This window comes from Trichosurus vulpecula, chromosome 1, assembly GCF_011100635.1.
Source record: "Trichosurus vulpecula isolate mTriVul1 chromosome 1, mTriVul1.pri, whole genome shotgun sequence".
Lineage (NCBI taxonomy): Eukaryota > Metazoa > Chordata > Mammalia > Diprotodontia > Phalangeridae > Trichosurus > Trichosurus vulpecula.
In genome coordinates this window covers 2,913,495-2,939,460 of record NC_050573.1, presented here as the reverse complement: position 1 = coordinate 2,939,460, position 25,966 = coordinate 2,913,495, and the positions used below count along the sequence as shown (strand labels likewise).

Here is a 25,966-nt window from a genome sequence, read left to right as displayed (position 1 = left end):
CCCCTATTTTGTATATCCTATCCTGTCTTCTATCTTAAATCCTCTATATAAAGAGGATTAATAAAGCCCCTATATAAGCATAACTCCCCAAATATTGGGGATCTCACACAGAGACTCAGAAAATTCGTAGTAGGTTTGAATATAATTGTCATCAGTATCAAATTATTACAAATTATCTTGCAAATAGAAATTTAATAGGCCTTCTAAAAATTTTACAAAAGATTTTGCAAAACATTTCCTCATAAAAATATTTCCCTCCCTTAAAAACAGCTTACAATTTATCCTGATATTAATTAATCTGACAATATTTAGACCATAAGAGAAATTGCTTTTCTAACACAGATGATACAGTTGTTTAACCTGTTACACAATTTAGAAATGTAACAATGCCCTAAACATTATTATGTATTTGAGACTTGAAACAACCCATTATCACTTTAGATGAATGCATTTCTAAATCACCTTGCACAGAGAATCATTCATCTCATAAACCATTGTATATATTTTCATAATAGCCAAGATTTCAAATGGAAAATCTGCTATCATAGTAAATATCAGTAGTATTATTACTACTTGTTTATGACCAAATAGGACAGTTTCAGATTACCAAATTTTTGTCACATCCTTTAAAAAAAAACCCAATTCACATGAAGCAAAATCCAGATTAAAAATTGTTTTGATACCATTTCTACCTCACAATGTTCTCTCAAATTTTAGAATCTAAGAGAACTTTAGAAATACAGTACAATTTAGAAATACAGTTATAACACAAACAATTAACTTCAGATGATATCAGTTGTATTTGTTTTTACTTTTGGTATTTAAAAACCACTTCAAAGTTATCAGAAGTAGAACAATTACCTTAAATTAGAGAGATAATAATAATGTATGTCTAACATGTACCAGTCATCATGCCAAATAACAATATGTAAACATTTTAATTACATATATATGTAATTACATATACATATATATATATATATATATATATATATACTATTGTTGTTTTTAAGTCCATTTTATGTCCTTTTAAAAGGAAATATTATTCACAAATTCATATATTCCCTTAAAAAGATATGTGGCCATATATTCCCAGCTCTGAATAACCTTTCTTCTTCCTTAAAAAGTCCTGCCTCCTTTTAGACTTCAGATAAAGATGTGCTTTAAGCATTTCAACACTTACTCCCTTTCTTCTGGGAGAGTTTTGCAAAAAGTTTGAATTAGATTAGCTAAAGGATTTAGCCCAGATGAAAGACCTAAGGAATTTGAATCAATGCGAATAAGGTGTGGCCAGCTTCCCTTCCAAGCAGACACCTTTGTAGCTTAATAATTAATTGAACCTATATCTTTACTATAGTCAATACCCATAATAAATTCAATAAAACCCTACCACAGATTCATCCCAAAAGGTGGATAGACATAATTCCTTCTAACTTTCCATAACTTTGTCTGTTGGTTTTCAAATTCAGGCTCAACATGCTGAAATCATCTGGAGAAGTTGGGGGAGGTGGCTGAGAGCACATGGCCTTTCCACTGCCCCACCCACATCTAAATGATTCCTTTTTCTTTTTTACCTTCCATATGTTCTCACTCTCTTTCCTAATCTTTCAAGCTCACAGTGCCTCCATTTTCCTTCACATTCCAAATAAATGAAAAAAATCATACCCCAATTTTGTCCTGCTCTTCTGCACCTTAGAAACTAGAGAGTTAAATGCCTAACAATTTACATACCAAGAGAGCCAATTTTCTCCCCCTACCCTCTGCAAAACCCCTTATTTTGCAGCTATTAACACATTGCCTGATATCAAATATATTGATTTAATTTAAACCTAGAATACAAACTTTAGCTTTAGGATCCAGCCAATACCTGAATTCAAACCCTCAGCCTTTCATTCTTGGCTGCCTAGGTTCTTATTCTTTATCAGTTCCAAAGGGTGCTAGCTCTACCTTCCAGCCTCTGAGGAGTCTCTTCTTGCTTTTTCCAAAGACCTCAAAACTTCCTTAAAGGTTTTTCTAGCTGCTTTTTAAATCTCTCACCACAAAACATAAAACATTTCATACAGACAAGACAATAGACAAGCCTAAGTGCGCATAGATCTAAAACAATTTAGAATTCAAATTCAGACCCATCAAAAACCCAGAATTTTAATTTACTCTGACTGCTTTCTAGCCAATTTCAAAAGGATATCCTTCCTGAGAGATCTCTGCCTCCCCCAGCACCTCTGACATGCTGAGATATTTTCCACACCCTCTGCTAAGGGACTATTTTTGGAGGGGTACCTTTCTCTCCTTGTTCCCATCTTACCTTACTGTCCTGAGACCTTTTTTATCTTACAACTTCACTGTGTCTTCTCCCTTCTGTTCTCTTTATGAGACAGATCCCTATCAGCCACCCTCTTGAGGTTTGACCAAAAGCCTGCTGAGACCTGTAGGATACTCAAACCATCAAAGTGATACTTAATAGTCAATTTTCTCACCTTGACTTGTGCACAGGCTTTCCTGGTTGCCATGGATATATGTCTCTTATTATTTTACCCACGTTCCTGGGTTCATGACAATTCCAAAAATAGTCATGGGAATTTAGCAGTCTGAAGAGGGGAAAACTGCTACCTGAGGATGTTCGGGCCATTGGAAATCAATGGGTACCTCCCACTCTCCGTAATGGGTTCCCTTTTCTGATGCTAGATCCCAAACTGAGCCCCCAGTTGTGAGAAGCAGGCTTGCTCTAGAAAGAAAATACTTATTTTGAAGCCAGGAAAGTTCTCATTACATTTATTTTACATTCATTCCAAATAGGTAACTCCCTAATGGAGTATGCTTGCTCAGACAAATGCAAGGCTTTTTATTTCTATCACCATTTTAAATTTCCCCCCTTGCTCACCACTGGCCACATGCAGCCTCCCAAATGGCCCACTTCATGTTCTCCTTCTTGATATGTTCCCTCTCAAATAGCTGGTTAACCATGCATACAAACTTCTGACATTTCACTTAATCACAAGCCTGGTTCTGCTAGGTCACAGCTCTGATTAGGACCAGTTGCCTCTTACTTACATCCTGTTAATCACTCAAAACTGGCAGTAGTTTTAATCCTGTGGAAACAGAATTCCTTCTGTTGTTTCTCACATTGTAATCAAGTTTTAATCCAAATTTGGTGGCTAATGTTGCCCTGGGCCTCAGGTCCTCCTTGCTCTTGTTTTCTGAATTCTCTTTGGGGGCTCAACCTCTGGAATTCCTCTCTTCCTCCCTTAAGTCCAAGTCACACTGTCCTGAAGATGTTCTTGTACCCTGTGGTACCACACCCATAGGACTTCTGTTCACTCCTCTTGCCACATCCACAGGCACAGCTCAGGATCATGTGGGGGCAGCACTGCTAGGCTTGACTTCAGGATATATCAGGGCGTCCATTTGCCTTTCCTCACTCAGCATCTGCTCTTCTTTATATGAAAGATTATGAGATAAAATTTCTAGAGGTGAAAGTTGATGAGGCTGGGGGTGAGGTGAAAGTGGAGGTGAAATTTCTGCTGCTCTCTGGGACTACTATTTGTTGCTGCAGAGGAGTTGGCCTGGAGGTGTCTACACTTCCCTCAGAACAAACCTCAGTCCCTGGACTCTTCTATGAGGTCCTCTCAGGTTGTCTTCCAGCTGCTTTACCCCTTTCTTTTGCTGCTCTACATTCATTTTATGGTGATTTTCTGTCTCTTTGTTGAGAAAATCTGGGGAGCCTGGAAATTCCTGACCTATACTACCATCTTCCCTGAATGTATCCATTGGGTTTTTTTTCTGGACATGATCTGTGAATTCTTTGAATTGAAATGTCCATTTCCATATGCAGAAGTCCTGGCCAATTCTCTTTAAATATTTCCTTCATGGGGGGCGGAGCCAAGATCGCAGCTAGAAAGCAGGGACTAGTGTGAGCTCCCTGCCGAGTCCCTCCAAAAACCTATAAACAATGGCTCTGAACCACTTCTAGAACGGCAGAACCCACAAAACAGGAGAGGGAAGCAGGGCTCCAGCCCAGGACAGCCTGGATGGTCTCTGGGTGAGGTCTATCCCACACGGAGCTGGGAGCTGGGAGCGGAGCAGAGCAGAGCCCAGCGTGAGCAGCGCGGACCAACCAGACCAGGAGCCGGGTGGAATGTGCCCTACCACCCTGAATCAGTGAGCTATGGCAGTTACCGGACTTCTCAACCCACAAACACCAAAGACAGCCGAGAAGGTTAGTGGGAAAAGCTGCAGGAGTGGAAGGAGTGCGGGGGTTCAGCTACCAGCCCCGGGGGCAGCGGAGGTGGGGCAGCTACAGCTGCAGTTGCTTCCAGCCCCAGGCCCACCTGGTGGGAGGAATTAAGTGGCGGATCAGAGCAGGAGTGCATAGCCTGCTGAAGATCTAAGCCCAGTCCCGGTTGGGAGTTCTTGGGGAAGGAGCACTGCTGGTGTAGCAGAGCTGGCACATCACCCCCAAATGTGGAACATAGAACTCTTTAGTCTACAAGCAGTCATACCCCACTGAAAAATTCAAGGGTCAAGTCAGTTGGTTGGGAATATGGCCAGGCAGCAAAAACGCACCCAGATTCAGTCTCAGACTTTGGATTCTTTCTTTGGTGACAAAGAAGACCAAAACATACAGACAGAAGTTAACAAAGTCAAAGAGCCTACAACAGAAACCTCCAAGAAAAACATGAACTGGTCCCAGGCCATGGAAGAGCTCAAAAAAGATTTGGAAAAGCAAGTTAGAGAAGTAGAGGAAAAATTGGGAAGAGAAATGAGAAGGATGCAAGAAAACCATGAAAAACAAGTCAATGACTTGCTAAAGGAGACCCAAAAAAATACTGAAAAATACACTGAAGAAAACAATACCTTAAAAAATAGACTAACTCAAATGGCAAAAGAGCTCCAAAAAGCCAATGAGGAGAAGAATGCCTTGAAAGGCAGAATTAGCCAAATGGAAAAGGAGGTCCAAAAGACCACTGAAGAAAATACTACTTTAAAAATTAGATTGGAGCAAGTGGAAGCTAGTGACTTGATGAGAAATCAGGATATTATAAAACAGAACCAAAGGAATGAAAAAATGGAAGACAATGTGAAATATCTCCTTGGAAAAACCACTGACCTGGAAAATAGATCCAGGAGAGATAATTTAAAAATTATTGGACTACCTGAAAGCCATGATCAAAAAAAAAGAGCCTAAATGTCATCTTTCAAGAAATTATCAGGGAGAACTGCCCTGATATTCTATAGCCAGAGGGCAAAATAGAAATTGAAAGAATCCATTGATCACCTACTCAAATAGATCCCAAAAAGAAATCTCCTAGGAATATTGTCGCCAAATTCCAGAACTCCCAGATCAAGGAGAAAATACTGCAAGCAGCCAGAAAGAAACAATTTGAGTATTGTGGAAACATAATCAGAATAATCCAAGATCTGGCAGCTTCTACATTAAAAGATCGAAGGGCTTGGAATACGATATTCTGGAGGTCAATGGAGCTAGGATTAAAACCTAGAATCACCTACCCAGCAAAACTGAGTATCATGCTCCAAGGCAAAATATGGATTTTCAATAAAATAGAGGACTTTCAAGCTTTCTCAGTGAAAAGACCAGAACTGAATAGAAAATTTGACTTTCAAACACAAGAATCAAGAGAAGCATAAAAAGGTAATCAAGAAAAAGAACAAGAAAAAGAAATTGCAAGGGACTTACTAAAGTTGAACTGTTTTGTTTACATTCCTACATGGAAAGATGACATGTATGATTTATGACACCTCAGTATTAGGGTAGCTGAAGGGAATATGCATATATATGTTTATATATATATATATATATATATATATATATAAGTGTGTATGTATGTGTATATCTATGTGTGTGTGTGTGTGTATACATACATACATATATATATAGACAGAGAGAGAGAGAGGACACAGGGTGAGTTGAAGATGAAGGGAAGATATCTAAAAGAAATAAAATCAAATTAAGGGATGAGAGAGGAACATACTAGGAGAGGGAGATAGGGAGAGATAGAATGGGATGGATTATCTCGCATAAAGGTGGCAAGAGGAAGCAGTTCTGTGGGAGGAGGGGAGAGGGCAGGTGAGGGGGGAATGAGTGAACCTTGCTCTCATCAGATTTGGCCTGAGGAGGGAATACTATACATACCCAATTGGGTATCTTACCCCACAGGAAAGAAGAGGGAAGAAGATAAAAAAAGGGGGGGGAATGATGGAGGGGAGGGCAGATGGGGGTGGAGGTAGTCAAAAACAAACACTTTGGAAAGGGGACAGGGTCAAGGGAGAAAATTCAATAAAGGGGGATGGGTTGGGAAGGAGCAAAATATAGTTAGTCTTTCACAACATGAGTATTGTGGAAGGGTTATACATAATGATGCACATGTGGCCTAGGTTGAATTGCTTGACTTCTTAGGGAGGGTGGGTGGGAAGGGAAGAGGGGAGAGAATTTGGAACTCAAAGTTTTAAAAACAGATGTTCAAAAACAAAAAAAAAGTTTTTGCATGCCACTAGAAAATAAGATACACAGGCAATGGGGTGTAGAAATTTATCTTGCCCTACAAGAAAGGAAGGGAAAAGGGGATGGGAGGGGAGTGGGGTGACAGAAGGGAGGGCTGACCGGGGAACAGGGCAACCAGAATATACTTCATCTTGGAGTGGGGGGGAGGGTAGAAATGGGGAGAAAATTTGTAATTCAAACTCTTGTGAAAATCAATGCTGAAAACTAAATATGTTAAATAAATTTAAATTAAAAATAAAAAAAAAGAATATTTCCTTCATGATTTTGTCCAACTTTTTTTTCCATCCAGTCATGTTGTTCTGGGAGACAATGATCCTTGGGTTGTCTCTGCACAATTCAGTATGTTTTAAATTCTTGATGTTTGCTTCCTTACTCTTTCTTGGCTATCCTTCATTTTTGTTTATTTGCATTCTCTATTGTACTTTCTTCTGTTGTCTTTAAGGCAGATTCCTGGTTTTCTTTTCCCTTATACTCAAGATACAAACAATTAACTAAAGAAGGCAACAGGAAAAAGAGAATTAAAAGGGGGTCAGGGTGGGAAGCAAGTGCCTGATTCAGGGGCCTGGGGGAGAAGTCAGTCAGAGAAGTCCCCAGAAGCAGAGCCAGATGAGAAATGAGGAGATGGCTGAGGTGAGCTTCCTCCTTAACCCCAGGTTTGGAGTTCACAGCCCCACCCTGTGCTGGTGAAGGGGAGACCTAGGAGGTGCTGGAGAAAGAAGGAGGTTTGGGAGAGCTTCTGTAGGGTGTGAGTTAGGGAACCAGTTAGAGAGCAGTTATCCATCAATAAACGGACTGCCTCCCCCACACTGAGACTACTGTGCAGTGAAGAAGAGCCACTCCAGAGAGCTCATTGGAAAGGGAGATTTAGAAATTGTTGGGAATCTCAAAAAGTGGAAAAGCAATAAATTCCTCAATTGTTCAGACATCGAACAGTAGACTAAAGGAAGTGAAAAGGTGAAATGTGGATTCCAAAGAGACCCTAATTTGGTTGTTTTAAAGAAGAACTTCCAATGATGAAAAATGAAAGGGCACTTTTACGCCCGGGATGGAGGAGAATGGGTCCCAAATATCAGAATCTCTGATAAAGTGAAGACTTTGCTCATGATGGGAATGGAAGAGAAGACCATCAGATTCCAAGTGCATTGGCCACACATATGCTTTCCATGTAGCAGGTTGGAAATAGAGATGACCCCTTCCAGGTATCAAGGAATCAAGGAAGCTGTCTCTTACCACTTCTAGGCAGCTTCAAATTAGTGTGGAAGCCTCTTAGACCTGATTGTGGGGATTCAAATTGTCCAACTCACAAAAAAAGAGACAGAGGCAGAACTCGGAGCTGATGGCACTTTATTAAAGAGCACATAATTCCCTCTAATAAGTGGACCTCATATCTTCCTCAGGATCTGAGATTCACCCTTCTTCTGGGTTTTTATAGAATTTGATACCAGATTTGTTCCTTGGACATTCTAAGGCAGCAATATAAAATACAAAATTCATTGGTTGACAAGACTCTTTGGCTAAAAGAAGTAAAAATGATATGTCAGCATGGTCACGAGTTGGATGAAACAGGAATATCTCCACTGACTAGGGGGTCGCAAGATGGATGGGCTCCTCCTTCTCTTAGGCATGAGGAGATGATCCAAGTTATACACATGCTACAAGAACATATGGTGGAGAGCAGGGCAGGTGGGCAGGGGGGTGTGTGGCTTGGGGAGGATGGCGTGGCTTTCCATATCATGCCATCAACCATGCTTGGTTTGTTCAGGGAATTTGAGCAAAAGAAGATAGAGATATCTTTGTCAGCATTCTTGTGGTTGTGCAAGTAAGTTCCACAGCTGGTAAACAAGTGAACATTGCTTTAATGTTCAATGCCTATTATGGGGCTCTTCTATTAGAATCTATATATCTATGTGACATAAAGCATGGATTAATGCATTACTTATTCTTAGTTCTAGTATTTGGTGATTGACTAGATGAATATATTAAAATGATTACTAATAATCATTACCCCTTATAAAATTCTCGTGGAGGAGAGAACATGGAAATCATTTTGTACATATAACAGTTATTTGTTATATAAAGTATTATCATGCTTTCATGTGCATATGTGTATATATACATACGTCTATACCTGTGATATATAAATTTGTGGCTTCCTCTTCCTCTGATCCATATATTCTCTACTTTGGTCTCTGTGTCCTTTGGTTTTAATTAAGTCTTCCTATAATTCCATTCAGTATGAAAGGAAATAAATTCTAGAATTTGATTTGGATGTGCATGTAAGAGATTAAAAAATAATATTTCAAAAAAGAACAGATCACTTATATCAGATGAGGAAGATATTTCTTAATGACCATGGTTTTAGGAGTTGACTCTGATTCTCATAAAGAATCTGACCTTTCAGCAAATCCTTGCTCTGTGTTTCAATTTTGTTCTGTAAACTAATGAGGGTTGGGTTATTTAAATCTGAAGTTTCCTTCAGCTCTACATCCTGTGACTTAATGATTTAGGGGTTGGTGACATTCAAGGACGTGGCTGTGGACTTCACCCAGGAGGAGTGGGGCCTCTTGGACCATCCTCAGAAGGAGTTGTACAAGGGTGTCATGCTGGAGAATGCCCGGAACCTGCTCTCCCTGGGTAAGGACACGTCTTCTAATAATGCTGAGTCTGCAGTCAAAGGAATATCTTCATCCCCTGGTGCGCAGGGTTAGGAGCACTGATCAGTTATTAGAGAGAGAAAAGCGTTGCTCTCCTGTCCTGCTGCCTGGAGTTTCCTATAAAAGTCTGTGCATTGTGTGACAGGAACCTGAGGGTTTCCTTGTTGCTCCTGAAGCTGTCTCTCACCTCTTCTAGGCAGCTTCAAATTAGTGTGGAAGAATCTCAGACCTGGAACTAATGTCAGGGGTCATTTGGCCTAACCCCCACTTGGCCATGAAATCTGTCTGCCAAGGCTCTGAAAGCTGCTCAGGAGGCTTTTCCTTACAAGCCTGTCCTCTCTGGGATGGGTCTGGGATCTGGAATGTTCTTCTTTTTAACAGCATCATTTTGTAGCTCCCAATTTCTGCTCGTCCCTCGTGTAGTGAGTTCGTCTTTAATCTTCCTTCCTATTGCCCTGAAATTCCAGCACAGATGGTGGGAAAGGAAGGGAAGGGAAGAAGCATTTATTCTCACTTAGTATTTGCCAGGTGCTGGGCCTGGGGCTTTCTTTACAATATTATGTGACCTTATCCTCGCAATTGGGTGATACTATTCTCTCCATTTGACAGTTGTGGAAACTGAGGCAAATGGCGTTTTTGTGACTTGTCCTGTGGCACACAGCTAAGTAACTGTCTGAGGCTGGATTCAGACCCTGGCATGCTTCACTCTAGTCCCAGGGCTGTCTCCACAGCACCATCAGCTGCCTCTAATTTCTAGAGAATGGAAAGTGTGCAGTGAGTCCATCCTTCTATGGAGAAGGTGCACCAAGACCAGATTTTCTGATTCCAACTTGCTTTCCTGATCTTCTCCCCAAAGCTCAGAGAAGAAATGATATCAGACTATCCTTCAGGAGTCCTGGGAACCACCCTAGAGTTCTTACTTATATGTCCCTGGCTTTGCCAGGAAAAAGAGACTGGCCTAGAAATAGAATTTGGAACAACTAGGTTTTCTTGAGTTTGCCAGCAGGAGACTCTCACTTGAAGAGGCAAAGATTTCCCAAATGAGCAGTACACAAGGTTTCTACAGGTTTCAGGGAGTGAGGAACAAGGGAGGGGGACAGTATAAAAGCTGGCTGATCTGGGTCCTTGTTCTGGGACTCCACAGTCTGGTCTTACATAATAAGCCTTTTTAGCCTGCATTGGAATGGGGAATTTCTATCAGAATTGGGGAGCAGAGGTTTGGCTCTTTCTCAGAACAGGTTGTACAACAGGGTAACGTGACACATCCCTTTTTGGGTTACTTGCATTACAAGCACTAATGGGTGAGTACAGGCTCGTGTGTGAATCTCACAATGGAGCGGCTCTGGGTCTGAACACCTTTCCCTAAACAGAACTAGATGACAAGTTCATCTCCATGCTCATCCCTATCTCACTCCCCATGCCCAGGGCTGCCAGTTCCCAGCGAAGACGTGATCTCTTACTTTGAGCAAAGGGAAGCCCCATGGATGCTGGAGCAAGAAGGCCTGGGGAGCTGCTGTCCAGGTGAGTGAGGTGAAAGCAGGTCTATGAGAGCTGGGATTACAAGAGGCTGCTGTTCGTTGTTGTGAGGCAAGTGCTAGATCTGGGGGCAGGAAGGCCTGCCTTGGAATTCTTTTTCAGCTATTTCTCAGCAGTGGCTTCATGGGTCAGTCACTGAACCACTGAGCCTCAGTTTCTCCATTTGTAATAAGAGGGGTTTGGAGTCCATGGCCTTTCCCCTTCCTTCCAGGGATAAATATATGATCCAAAGTAAAGTCATTGTTTGTAATTTGGGGGCATGAAATTCTCCTGAGAGTATAAAAGGGGTTAGGCTCTCCTATATGAGCTCTTTCCTAGACCTTCTTCAAGTCAACCCACTTCTAAGGGCCTGCTCTGTTCCAGACCTGTACAAAGCACCAAGCACATAAATCAATGCAAGAGACATCACTTGCTCCCATGGAGCTCACAGTCTGGTGGGGCAGAGAACAGGGCAACAACTATGTGTAAACCTACTGTGGACAGGATAAATTGGAGCTAGTCAAGAGAGGGAAGGCCCTGAATTTAAGGGAAAGGTGTGAACAACCGTGCGATTGTGTGGATGGAGTAATGAAACACAAAAAGACAAAGACATGGGGCTAGACGAGTTGTATAGTCAGGCTGTAGACAAATTTTAATGGAGTTACTGACAGTACTCTATACAGGCTAATTGCTGAGTCATCCTGACTCTCAGAAGAGTACAGTGGAGCACTGGTTAATATTTTTATCTCTTTGTTCCTGGAAACAAGACTCTAGTCTCCTACGGGCTAACTGAATTGAAACATTTCTGTTCTTTCCCATGTGGATAATCAGCTACGAAGGTGGGTTTTCTTTGCCACATCTTCTTATCCTAAACATGGCCTTTTGCCTTGCATAGACCCTTCCTCAATTGATTCTGCCATGCAGAGATCTAAAAAGGCTGCTTTGCAGAGGTCTAGTGAGGCCTAAACAGGATATAGCTGGCTCTCCACGTCTCCCCCCTTTTTATTCTGTAACTTCGCTTCATGGGTTATTGCTAGAAGTGCCTGATCATGGTGTTCATTATCCTAAGGACACAAGGTAGACAAAAAATCAGTATGATCAAACAAAGAATAAAAGGTAATATGTGGAAAATAGTCAAAAATACATTATTAAATGGGTTAAAATTTTTTGAAAATATCAATAATTGTTTTTGCTACCTTCTCTTGATCAATCGCAGGAAGAGGGGCATTTCACTATTTCAGCATCCCAGTCCATCCCCCCCCTTTCTCTTTTGTAGGCACTTCACCATTATAGATACATGTGAATTCTTCCCCTTAACCATCACCCATTTAAGTAAATATGGGAAGGATTGATCGACACATTGACAAATCAAAGGGGGCCGTCCCCTTTATGAATATAGATACATAGACTCAAAAGAAATAAAAAATGCAATTGTCTCTTTAAGATTCAAAAAATCCTTTCTTATATAGCTGTTTAGCAAGGAACATCGGCAATGAAATCCTCTGGTCCTGTTATCTGTTCCACCATCTCCAGTACAGCATCTTCTTCTTCTTGTCTTCTTGTAGGAACCAGCTTTCTGTCCATTCTGCTACAAGAGTGATCTTAGCACAATTTTAAATTACCATTTCTGATCCTTATAACCCTGATCATTTTTACAAACTCAAAATTTGAACCATGGCAAATTGTCATATTTAAGAAATTCACATCAGAAGCCAGTGTCTTACACTTTACATACATCTATTATTAATTTCCTCACTAGGAGGATGAGATATCACTTAAGGAATTAATAACAGGCTTCAGTACATACATAGTCAATTTTTAACATAATGCATATAGAATCTTAACCTTTTAGTTGTGCCATGTTTCTTTGATGGCATTTACAAAATAAACCACAAACCATTCTTCTTTTTAGCGTTATTAATTGTAACAAAACTTTAAACAAACAAATAACAAAATAACATTCTCACATGGCTTAAGGAATATTTACAAAGTGAGCCCTAAGTGGTTCGCATACATTTCTACCCTTGTTGATAAAAGTTTACTAAGTTGGTGAAAAAGTCCTTAAGTAACACTAATTCCAGAGTATTGTAACAAAGTTTCTAGTTATTGCAGAATTCTTAGATATGACAAAGTTTCTTAGTCAAAAAGGTGTTGTCATGGGATCTCACATTGGTAGCAGTAAGAGAGTGATCATAGGAGAAATGCTACTGCTATTAGAATCCTTTTTATACAAAGGGAACATCTTAAGGTGAGTCTTAAGCAGGTTCTATAAACTTCTGCACTTGTTCTAGTTCTAGATAAAAATAAGATTAGATTGCCCAGTAAGATAACAAAAAAGAGCTTATATCTTATACTAACTACTTGTTCTGATCACAGAAATTTGCTGTAGAAGGAAAAAGCAGGAACATGTGACATATCCAATATGATAGGACAAAACATCTTTGCTTTATTTAAACTCAGATATAGTTACAGATCTTCAATGCAGATAACTATACCCAAATTCAAACTCAAAACAAAATTAGTTATGGTCCTACGTGCCTTTTGCCTTAAACAGCAAGTTTCACCAATCACAGCTTAGAGCCAGGTACAGAGCTGCAATAAGCAATAAAGATTTAACATTTTTCCTTCTCAACTTTAAACTTGTCCTGGTGTAAAAGTCAAATATTAGAATCCTTTCCATCTGTTGTACATAAACTCGCAATTTCACAGCAAGCCAAGTTCTTTATTTAGAATTTACATAAGTCAAACAAGTTCTTTTTCTGGGGCTGATGACCTTGCCTGTGCAGATAGCTTCCAAGGGCCTTGGCAATTTTACAAAATAAGGAGAATTAACAGGGATCTCAGGAAGGGGTTAATAGAAAAACCTTGGTCCTGTCTGCTATCTTTTGCCTTTTCTCTGAGCACACTTATTCAAGGTTGAGACTTTCTAAAAATCATGCAAAGGAGTCTACAAAACTTTTCTTCGTAAAAATATTTCCCTTTCTCAGAAACAGCTCACAATTTGTCCTGATATTATTATTAATTCCTAAGTATTAAACAGTTCTTAAATTTGATCACCAAACCTTTTCCACATAATTGAAGAGAAAAAAAGGAAAACTAAACATAGTTTTATAAATACTAGACTTAAGCTTAATTAACAATCTCACAAATTTCCTAAATGATAGCAAAACAATTAAAGACAAACCTTGGTAATTTGTGATTTTTTAAATTACAACACTACAAAATATTATAAGACATGGTCAATTAGAATGATTTAAAAGTTTTCTAACTCAGTACAATTCTTAGCCTAACAACATTTAGATTATAAAAGAAATTGCTTTTCTGACAACACAAAGTCTCAAATTTTACATACATAAATATATATATATGTATATATATATATATATATATATATATATTTTACTGGTATTTACATTAATGATAATAGTAATGGTCTCAATTAGTAAATCACAATAATTATGTAATAATCAGTAAGTCTCAATAGTTATGTCATAGTCTCAATAGATATCCAATATTACCACAATAGAATTTTCTTGGGGCTATATAGTTAATAAATTTCTCAATGCCAAATAACAATATGCACCCCTTTTTAAAATTATTCAAATATAGATTTCTAAGTTCCATTCACATTTTTCTTGGGAAAGTTTTACAAACAGTTTGGAATCACCTATTATAAGCGGGTTGGTTTAAAATGTGCTGGGCTTTGGGAAACTTGGAGCAAAAATTCCAGGTTCTGGTGGTGTGGGAGCAAGCACTTGGGGGCTTGAGAAGAGAGGTTCTTCTGCTTGCCTAGAAGTGTGGGCGTCAGGGCCTCCAGGGGTCCAGGGCTGTTGTCAGTGGGGTATGAGAGGGCAACAAAGTAGAGAACAGGTAGTAGAGCTTTTGCTGCGACATGTATTTTAATTTTCGTAGTTTCAATGTTATAATTTAATTTACATTGAGACTTTACGTGAAAAAGCATCAAAATAAAGGGCCTAAATAAGAAAAAGCAGCTAGTTAACAAGGCACTTACTTTGAAAAGGAGCCAACTCGCTGTTGTATATTCACAGCTGAATCACTTTTTAAACTTTCCAAGTAGCAAACATAGGAAAATCACGGCAAGCTAGAAATATATCTATTGAGATAGTTCCTATTCTAAGATGTATTTTTGTTTCTCAGGAATATAGTAAATAACAGTCTTTTGAGTAAAATATGTTCAGATTGGCTCTCATTCTCTGCTTATATTTCTCTGTTTTGGAAGCTTTAACCCACTTGTTTCAAACTCAAAATAGGAATGAGGGTCACTAAATTGCACATAATGTAGTTGTATATGAAAAAGTACTTATTAACGCTATAGATTTATTTAGTGCCTTTATTTTATTAAATGTTTTCCAATTCTATTTATAGGATCATTACTTAAGTTCTTAATTCTAAAAATTGGGAAAGCACATTCTAGATTTTTTTAAAATCTTTTTTCCAGTTTTTTATTTATACTAGTCTCATGGTGATTCTTATTAACCACACATGAATTGAAACATCTTTGTATATACTTCTGACATTGAGCTGGAATTCTTAACCCCCACCCCCTCAAGGAGTCTATAGATAGATTGGAGGGGGATATAGAAAAAATATATACTTTTTGTCACTTAAACTGAATTTTCTTCACGTTCATAAGTCTATTATTATTCTGAAGAAAGTTTCACATGCTTCACCAGATTATCTATGGTTAACAGAATCTGCTAAAGAATTTTTAGCTGCTCTAACATTTAGCGCAGCCCTGGCTCAGTCCGAGCTAGGTGAAAAGATCTTAATGGTTCTAATTTTAACTCGAGTAAATTTTACTTCTGTGTTCACTCCTTAAAAACTTATTTGAAAGTGAGAACCTTGAATTCTCCAGCCAAGGTGAGTGGGACTCTAGAAAAGATCCAGTGGCACCTTGTCCCTTCTCCCCCATACTGGGAAACTCAAAGTGTCTCTTTTTCAGATCTATCCATTTTCCGAATTTGCCTTAGTGCCAAAGAGCATAATAAATTCTGACTTTTATCTTAAACATCAAATTTAGGAGTAACACATTTCACTTAACTTTAAGGGGGAAAAATCCCCATTTTCTTTCTTATCTCTCCTCATATTCCAAATTTGGCCAGAATTGGCATGAAGGGAGAAAGAAAGAGCATTTTCTTATTTCAACAACTTTAACAACAAAGAGTCAAATAACACTCTCTTCACACAGAGACATATATGTGTTGGTAAGCAAAATGGGCTCCTTAGCACTTAGTTCAACAAGTGCCCTTGAAGAGTTTGGCTTTTATTTGCTTTGAGTAATTCAGTGTATTTCATTGAGTCTTACTAAGTGCTAAGCCCCAGGCCCAAACCCCTATTAGGTGTAAAACCTTAGTGGGTGTGGATTGGCAACTAAGGTGGGGCCCAAGGTGGGGCTAACTCCAGGGAGGGCCTAGTTTACTTGTCTGGGAGAGCAGAGGCTTTTAGACCACATGGGTTTAGGTTGCCTCTTTGTGACGATTCTAGGTCACGTGGGTGAGTCGCATGTGTGACTCACCCCTGACCCTGAAAAAGATATAAAAACCAGGGGTTGGCTGTCTCTTCTGTGGAGCTCATTCCCGCAGCAGTGGTGGCACGTGTGACTCTGGGCCAGCCCTTGTTCTGAGCTCCCAGGCTGAACCTAGATGTTGGTAACTATGAATTGTATTGGGTCTGTCTGTTGATGTTTGTAATTTGCTCTGAAGTTCAGTGTGCTGATCTCTTCCCCTGAACTAAGTGAATGATATTTGTATGCTGAATTAAAGTAAGCTTGTCAACCCCTTCACCTTGCTTTCCTTAGTTAAGCAGATCAAAAGAACCTGTGCTGTTGGCAGCTTTCTGGGTGCTGGCTGTGGGTGGATCTTATACCCCCACAGAAGCTGCTAGCCGGATTGTTGAAACAACATAACACAAAACAGATACAGACAGAAAATGACAGGATGCACAGAAAGGATTTCTAGAAATCCGGCATTTTTCTTTTCCCTTTCTACTTTGGTAACTCCCAATTAGCTAGTCTGTCCCCTAGTGGGTTATTGTCACCCATCCCTGGGCTGAGGCTCACAAGATCTCAACCCAACCCCAATATCATGCTTAACTGATCTTTGTACCATAGGAACTTTTCCTTCTGGAGTAAGACATATTTTTAAAATGTTCCATGTGGAAAAGGCTGACATTGGGAAGTGTTCTGGTCCATCCTCTCTTAATCTTTCACTCATTTGCTTTCCAATAATCTCCCATCTTTCTAAATCGATTGTACCTTCTTGGTTTTGCTCTTCTGTTATACAAAAATCTCTGTTACAGTTTTTTCTTAATACTTGCAGATACAGATCCCTATCCTTAAATTGTATCTGCCTCATATTTAAGTCTCTAAATCTCTAAATTTCTGAATCTCTGCAATCCCCCAGTAAGCCTCGTGGTAATTAATCCTCTTACCCCTTATGTGAATGTGCTCCAGAGCCTGTATTGGTAAGACGTTACTCCACCTCTTCCAAGTCCCGGACTTGTGGTCCCTGTTCCAGGCGCCATCTGTGAACAGCCGCATGATTGTGTGGATGGAGTAATGAAACACAAAAAGACAAAGACATGGGGCTAGGCGAGTTGTATAGTCAGGCTATAGACTAATTTTAATGGAGTTACTGACAGTACTTTATACAAGTTAATTGCTGAGTCATCCTGACTTCTCAGAAGAATACAATGGAGCATTGGTTAATATTTTTTTATCTCCTTGTTCCTGGGAACAAGACTCCAGTCTCCTACGGGCTAATTGAATTGAAACATTTCTGTCCTTTCCCATGTGGATAATCAGCTACGAAGGTGGATTTTCTTTGCCACATCTTCTTATCCTAAACATGGCCTTTTGCCTTGCATAGACCCTTCCTCAATTGATCCTACCATGCAGAGATCTAAAAAGGCTGCTTTGCAGAGGTCTAATGAGGCCTAAACAGGATATAGCTGGCTGTCCACAGAAAGGCTTATTGTGGTAGGTAGGCTCTAGCTGGGGATTCAGGCAAGCCAGCAAGAACATCCTAGGCAACAAAATGGATGACAACAAAAACCTCACAAAGTCTGAAGGTGGAATGACTTATTCCCAGAACAGAAAAGAGGCCCAAACAAGTGGATTGTAATATATATGGAGGAGGGGAGGGTGGAAGGGAGAAAGGAGACTGGAAGAGGATGTGAGGTTTAGGAAATGAAATGCTGTCACAGGCCTAGAGAGGGTTTTTATATTCCATTCTTTTGCTGGAGAGCCATTGGGGGCTGTTGAGTACGTGGTGACATAGTCAGGTGAGAGCTGAAGGAAGATGAATTTGAAAACTGGATGGGGGATTAGACACAACTGAGGGGAGAATTGAGGCAGCTGGACCAACCAGCAGGGTCTGACAAGATGTCAGTTATGGGGTGTCTGAACCAAGAAAATGACAATATTGAGACATAAAGTGGTCTATGGAATGATGTCATAAAGGTGGAATCAACAGGCCTTTGCAACAGATTGAACATGAGTGTCAGGAGTGTGAATGTGTGAGAATTGGTGAGGAGTGCATGACATTTCATTTCTGAGCCTAGACTATTTATTGGGAGGATGCTTTGGATAGCTGGGAGTTAGAGACCCATAGGTGTCCTATAGCAGGAGACTCTTAAGGAGCCTAGAAAGAAGCCTCTGTAATCTTCAGTATTGGTTCTGGTTTGGTTCCATTAGGTTTAGAACCTGACTAAGGTGATAACTTATAGGTGATTGAGTACAAGAAAGGGACAGAAACAGGGCTGAGGCCTGAACATGCATTCAACAACTAGGGGAGAGACTAGAATGCAGGGAGTAGAGGTAGAGGCTGGGGACTGCTATCAGCCCTGGGTCCAGGGAGGGAATCAATAAGCATTGATTAAGTACCTTCTCTTTTAGGCACTGTGCTAAGCCATGAGGACACAAAGGAAGGCAAAAGACAGTCTCTGCTGTCACAGAGTTGAGAATCTAGTTTACAAACAAATGCTAATACAGGGAAGAGAGGGTGTTTTAGAATGGGAATACATTTAGTTCAACAAAGAAATAAGGTAATGAAAGGAGTGAGGATGATACTGGTTTAAGAAAGTGGGAGGAAACAGTCAAAACCAAATGAAAGTAATAGGTAGCATTAATACAGCAGCCACTATGTGTCATTCAGTATACAAATATTGTCTCATATTATCCTTATTAGAATCCTAGGAGTTAGATGCTATAATTATGCCTATTTTGTAGATTAAAAAATAACTGAGGCAAGCAGATGTCTTGTGACTTCCCTAGGGTCACAGGACTAGCAAGTTTCTGAAGTAGGATTAGAACTCAGGTCCTCCTGATTCATGGCCCAGCATTCTGTCCACTGCACCACCAGTTGTATTCTGGTTATTTAACAGAATATGTTGAAAATGTTCACTTATGGATGAGGTAGAAAATGGAAGGTGAATTTGACAAGCTCTTTCCAGGTGATGGAAATTCTTTTTTTTTTTTTTTTTTTTTTTAATGTATAACCAGTCACAATGAATTACTCATTACTTTGTTAAAAATTTCTTTTTCTATTGGCTCTTGGCAAGTACCACTTTAAATGACAGATGCACTTGAAGGTCGATTGCAAATGTTGCTTTGTTGCTGTTTTTTTAAATTTAGTGTGTATATATAAAACAACCTTAGGAAGGATAGGATTTCTTCAGACATGACTTTATTATTTCTACCAGTGGTAAAGTGACACTTCTGAAACTCTACTGAATGACTAACCCATGTTGCCACCAAAGTCCTTTGAGAAGTTACCAGATAGGAGAAGAGTAACCTGAACAGAGGAGAATTTCAGATTAGAAAACAACCTCAGCATTTCAATGAGTGGCATTTTAAAGTCTGTTTTTGTAGCAAGATTGTGGTGATCTGTGATGGTTTCATAATGGACTCTACTGTGCATGCCTGATGATGATGGTTTTCCAATAGCCTGCTCTCACTGCTGCAAGAATGCCAACCCAAGTGAGATCTTCATCTGGTGATTTCAGGTTTGATGAGATGTGGTTACAAGGTAGAACAAGAAGGAGAGAACTCCTCCAGTGCAGTGATAGACAGCCACCGAGGGTCTTTGAATGCCAGTGACCATTTGCACATGAATGTATAACCTTCCTGGAAGTTTGGAAACAATTTGATGTCAAGTTGAGAAACTCAAAGTATATGTAGCATTTTATCAGAACCAGTCAGAGTTTGAGGTACTCACTGCATGATCCCCAAAAGCCATGTATTCCTGATCATGATAGTTTGGAATCACTACAAAAAGACAGCTGTTAAGATTGACAGTATGCACATATTTCTTTTCCCAGAAGATAAATATCTTTGTAACCAAATTGGAAGATTATTTACCACTTAAAATGCCACCTGCAAATTTTTAGCTCAGACCCCTTGGACAATTCTCTCATTCCCCTAAGGGTTTGTGAACCTTTAAAGGGGAAGGGATGCAAGATGACCGATAGTGAAACATGCTGTCCGCTTCCATCCCAAAGGGTGATAGACTCTTAATTCCTGTTTCAGACGTATTTTTCCAGACGTGCAAAGCCATGCATTTTTTAAAAATTATGTTCCGTAGAAGGGTTTTAATTTTTTTTAGTGAGCATAGGCATTTAAAGATAATTTTTAAAAAGAAATAAGTAATTGCTATCTGAAGAAATTAATGGGTCAGAACAAAATCCCCTCATGCCTTAGTTAAATACAAAAGAGTCTTGGTATTCTGCATGTGAACTCAGATAATGCAACAGAAAGTATAAGGTTGAAAATGATCCCTAGGGAAATTAGGTTATGGTTACTGGTAAAATAGATCAGGAAATAATTTGAACATTTAGTATATGTGCACCAAATGGCATGGTAGCTATGAAGAAAGGATTGAACATGTTGACAATGAAAGGGAAAGAGAAAGAGAAAGATTGAAAGTGAAGATAATTTGTCAAGTACTCTGGTCAGAGCAGACTCATTCACTGCATTTGGATTCCAGTCCCCGCTGCTGAGATTTGAGTCAAGTCACCCAGCCATTCTGAGCTCATGGTTTGAGTTGTGAATGTGATAAGAATTATGGCTCCACCTGTGTCACAGGTTTTTTGTGAGGATCCAATATAAATTCATGCATGAAGCTCTTTGGAAATTAAATTATCCTTGAGATGTGAGCTAAGAGCATGTTGGAATGATTGTTTCTTCCCTTTTAAGATGTTTTTCTGCCCGGGGAAATTGTAAGTAACTGAGTTTTTGTTCTGCCTATGGAACAAAGAAGATATTTGTGTGTGTGTGTGTGTGTGTGTGTGTGTGCGCGCGCGCACGCACGTGCATAGCATATTTGTTTTATTGTTGGATTTTTTTTTTTTCAGAAGGAGAGATCAGTCTGGAAATGAAGGAAACTGCTGCAGAGCTAACTCTTTCTGTGGAAGAAACTCACAAGCAAAGATTCATGAATGATGGTCCCTCTGACCATTGGACAGAAGTCTCCACAACACCTGAGAATATCCATACTGCAGAGAAATATGACTGTAAACAATGCGGAAAGGCTTTTAGGCACATGAGATCTCTTAATGGACATCAAAGAATCCACACTGACAAGAAACCTTATGAATGTACCCAATGTGGAAAAATATTTACACAGAAGGCCTCTCTCACTGTACATCAGAGAATCCACACTGGAGACAAACCTTATGGATGTACCCAGTGTGGAAAGGCTTTTAAAAAGAAGTCCTCTCTCACTGAACATCAGAGAATTCACACTGGAGTGAAACCTTATGAATGTACCCAGTGCGGAATGGCTTTTAAACGGAGGGAATGTCTTACCCACCATCAGAGAATCCACACTGGAGAGAAACCTTATAAATGTTATCAGTGTGGAAAGACTTACAGACAGAAGCACATTCTAGTTGAACATCAGAGAATCCACACTGGAGAGAAACCTTATAAATGTAATCAATGCGGAAAGACTTTCAGAGGTAGGAAGGCTATTGTTGATCATCAAAGGATCCACACTGGAGAGAAACCTTATGAATGTAATCAGTGTGGAAAGGCTTTTATACAGAGGGCTCGTCTTATTATGCATCAGAGAGTACACACTGGAGAGAAACCTTACAAATGTAATCAATGTGAAAAGGCTTTTACATGTAAGGGCAGTCTTGTTGTACATGAGAAAGTCCACACTAGAGGGAAACCTTATGTATGTAATCAATGTGGAAAGACTTTTACGTGGAAGGAGAGTCTTATTATACATGAGAGAATCCACACTGGAGAGAAACCTTATGAATGTAATCAATGTAGAAAGGCTTTTATAACGAAGTCCACTCTTATTCTACATCACAGAATCCACACTGGAGAGAAACCCTATGAATGCAATCAATGTGGAAAGGCTTTTACTCAGAAGCCCTCTCTTACTCTACATCAGAGAATCCACAGTGGAGAGAAACCTTATGAATGTACACAGTGTGGAAAAGCTTTTAAACGGAGGAGCCATCTTACCCAACATCAGAAAATCCACACTGGAGGGAAACCTTAAGAATGTAATCACTGTGGTAAAGCCTTCAGACTGAAGTCAGTCTTCTGTACCTTTAAGTATCCTGATTCAATTCTGGGCCATCTGTTGTTATCTCTACCAGCCAAGATGATGTCATTCCTGGAAATTTTGTCTCTAGGTGTTTTTGTACAATTGGTGGAAATTTGTTATCCTTAGTTATTTCTGCAAGATCCAGTTGGAAAGTATCAACATTTTCAAGATGAAAAGAGGGGCTGTTTCCAGCCCACATTTCAGAATTTTAGCCAATCATATTCTTCTTGCCCTCATGATGCTTTAACCACTTACATTGTTTTCCCCACCTACCAACTTCTGTTCTTTCTTCCATCCATCCATGACCCATGGGCCATAGCAGACCAGGCTCATCTGTGTTCCACTATTTCTCAAAGTCTGTCCAAGTTCATTTTTGTTTTTTCCATGTCACTATCCATCTCATCCTTGGCTTTTCCTTTTCTCTTTTTTCCTTCTGTCTTTCCCTATCTTTGCTAATGAATCCCATCTTCTCATTATGTGGCCAAAATATTTCAGCTTCCATGTTTGACCCTCCAGTGAATAGGATGAATTAATTTCTTTAAATTTTGCCTGATATCACCTCAAAAGTCTTCTTTAGCACCACAATTTAAAAGTATTCATTCTGTGACACTCAGCTTTCCTTACACTACAGAAAGAACCATAACTGTGACTCTATGAACTTTTGTTGGCCAGGTGATTTCTCTGCTGTTTAGGATGCTGTCCAGATATGCCATTGCCTTCCTTCAAAGAAAGAGGCACCTTTTAATTTCATGGCTACAGTCACCATCTGCAGTGATCTTTGAGTCCAAAGACATAAAATCTCAAGCTGCTTCCATTTCTTCTCCTTCTGTTTGCCAAGAATTGATTGGACCAGTTGCCAAGATCTTATTATAGATACATACCTGTGTCCATACATATTTTTTTCTTGTAATTTTTTTCCCCTCAACCCCCAACCTAGAAATGGCTACTATTTGGCACAAGTAGGTGTGTATGGATTATTCTACACATATTTCTATTTATCTCTTCTTTCTCTAGATGTAGGTAGTTTCTTTCTTCATATGTCCCTTAGAGCTTATTTGGGTATTTATAATAGACAAAATAACTTGTTCACTCAAAGTTATTCTTCCAATAATGATTTAGCTGTATACAGTCTTCTCTTGGTTCTGCTCATTTCACTCTTCAATATTCAATGCAAATCTTTCCCTGTTTTTGTAAACTCTTGAGCTCATCATTTGTAAAAGCACAGGTCACAATCATATAACACAATTTGCTCACATGTTCCCCAATTGATGACTCAAATAGGTTTACCATAAATATTTCAGAACATGTAGGCGCCTTTGCTTTTTCCCTAATCATGTTTGGAAATAGAACGAGTATTTGTATGCCCAAAGGGCATAAATCCATATTGGTGTCCAAAAGGTTTGAATCATTTTACAATTCTACTAACAATGAATTAGTGTCCTCAGTTTTCCACATTTTCTCCAACATTGGTCACTTCCTTCTGTCATTTTATCAAATCTGGTAGTTGTAAGTTGATATCTCAAGGTTGTTGTAATCTGTGTTTCTCTAGGCAATAATGACTTAGAACATTTTTATGTGACTATAAATTGTTTTGATTTCTTCATTGGAAAACTACCTATTCTCATCCTTTATCCATTTATCAGTTGGGGAATGACTCATCTTAGAGATTTGAGAAAGTTCTGATTGCTATTTGTGGATCTTACTATAGCTTATTTTTACTCACTAATTTCCTCCTCAGCCTCTCTTTTTACCCTATCCTTACTACCTTATCTTTTCCTTTTACCCTCTCTTTCCTTGTTTTACTCACCCCTCTAATGTCCCCTCCCTTATCTTCTCCACCCATCCTCCTAATCTTATTCTATACACACTTGCAAAAAACCTTCTCCAACCGTATCTCCTAGTTTTCTCATCTTTCTGGATATTCTGTAGACTTGTAAACCTCTTCTGATGTATATGTTGTTTCTTCATCCAACCCTATGAGAGTAAATTGCCAACATTACTAGCCCTCCAGCACCTGTTTCCTCTGTATTCTTTCTTCCATGCCCTGATTTTATGAGAGAATTGCTCTTTTTTATCTTTTCATACCTGGTTTTGTTTCTTAGACTCACTCCATCATACACAAGTCAGCCACAATGTTTCTTTCAGTATACCTTAGTAATGGCAATACTTTTGAGAATACTGTAACTAATTATACTAATATTAATAACATATATATTGTACATAAACAGTTTGATCTTAATCAGTGCCTTAGAATTAGTCTTTCATTATTTCATTATGGTTCTTCTGGTACCACAGGTAGCAAGCCATCTGTTACACTCTCCTTTTTCACCCTGATCAAGAGACTTCTTAATTCCTCTTCACTTTCTGTCATCAGAGTAGTACCATCTGTATATGTGAGACTGTTGAAATTTCTCCTCATGACCTCAGTTCCTCCATTTGATTCTGCCTGCCTGGCATTTCGCATGATGCACTTTGTGTAAAATTTAAATAAAATACATGACAACATACAACCTTGTCCTCTTTCACTCTGAAACCAGTTAGTTGTTCCACGTTCAGTTCTACTTGTTGCCTTTTGGCCCTCATACAGGTTCCTCAAGAGACAAAGTAAGGTGATTTGGTACTCCCATCCCTTTGAGGACTTGTCACATTTTGCTGTGATCCAGAGTCAAAAGCTTTAGTATGGTCAATGAAGGAGAAGTAAATTTTTTTTTTCCTGAAACTCCCTTGATTTGATCATAATCCAAAGAATTTAGGGTGAGGGTTGACAATTTGGTGTGTACTTTCTCTGCTTCTTTGAAAACCAGCCTGTTAATTCTTGGTTCACATGTTGCTGAAGCCTAGCTTGAAGACTCTTAAGCGTAACTTTACTGGCATTTGAAACGATATGTCTAGAAATGATTTTCCTGAAGAGATCTCTTTCCCATTTTATTGTTTTCTTCCATTTCTTTGCATTTTTCATTTAAGCAAACCTTACCTCTCCTTGCTCTTCTCTTGAATTTTGCATTCACTTGAGTATATCCCTTTCTCCTTTCCCTTTCACTTTCCTTCTGTCCTCAGCTATTTCTAGAACCTCATCAGGCACCATTTTAGGTTCTTGCCCTTCTTTTTCTTTGGAATATTTTTTTGTTGCTACCTCTTGTCCAATGTTGTGAACCTCTGTCCATACTTCTTCAGGCACTCTATCTACCTAATCTGATTTCTTCAATTTTTCGTCACCTCCATATGCTTATTCATAAGGTATGTTATTTAGGTCATATCTATATGGTCTGATGGTTTTCCCTATTTATAGAACATGCTCATGGAAAAATTCTGCCAATACCCTCCTTCGAAGGTTAGTACAGTTATGTGATCCTGTCAAATATCATCCTGTCAACTGCCAGAAGACCCTATCAACTCTGCTCAAGGAAGGAGTCCCACTTTGATTCAATACAAGGGTCTGCTGAGACTAAGGAGTCTCAAAGGTGTAACTTCCAAACGTACTCCTGGATTCAGTTTTACAGTTTTCATCATCAGTGCTCAATCTGTCAGATAAAAATCATTTCTTTCTTACAAATAAGCTTATAAACAACACCATCCCCTTGGCTACTGAGTTAGAATTGGATAACCTTCTTTTAGCAACTTCTTCCCCAGAGCTGATAAAATTTTATAATCTTAGTTACCTTTACCAAAGGACCACTCAGAAGAGGAAGATTTAC

The 25,966-nt window shown here is 39.2% G+C and overlaps 1 protein-coding gene across 2 annotated transcripts in view; it reads left to right on the top strand.

The window, feature by feature from the left end:
* The window catches only part of LOC118854523 (zinc finger protein OZF-like), a 35,754-nt gene extending 13,081 nt beyond the window's left edge, over nt 1-22,673 (top strand). For both annotated transcript variants that reach the window (XM_036764892.1, XM_036764898.1), the window contains exons 4-6: nt 9,028-9,154; nt 10,600-10,695; nt 21,061-22,673. In XM_036764892.1, coding sequence (XP_036620787.1) covers nt 9,028-9,154; nt 10,600-10,695; nt 21,061-22,223 — 1,386 coding nt within the window. In that variant the 3' untranslated portion in view covers nt 22,224-22,673. The remainder of the gene's footprint in view (nt 1-9,027; nt 9,155-10,599; nt 10,696-21,060) is intronic.
* The last annotated feature ends 3,293 nt before the right edge of the window (nt 22,674-25,966 follow it).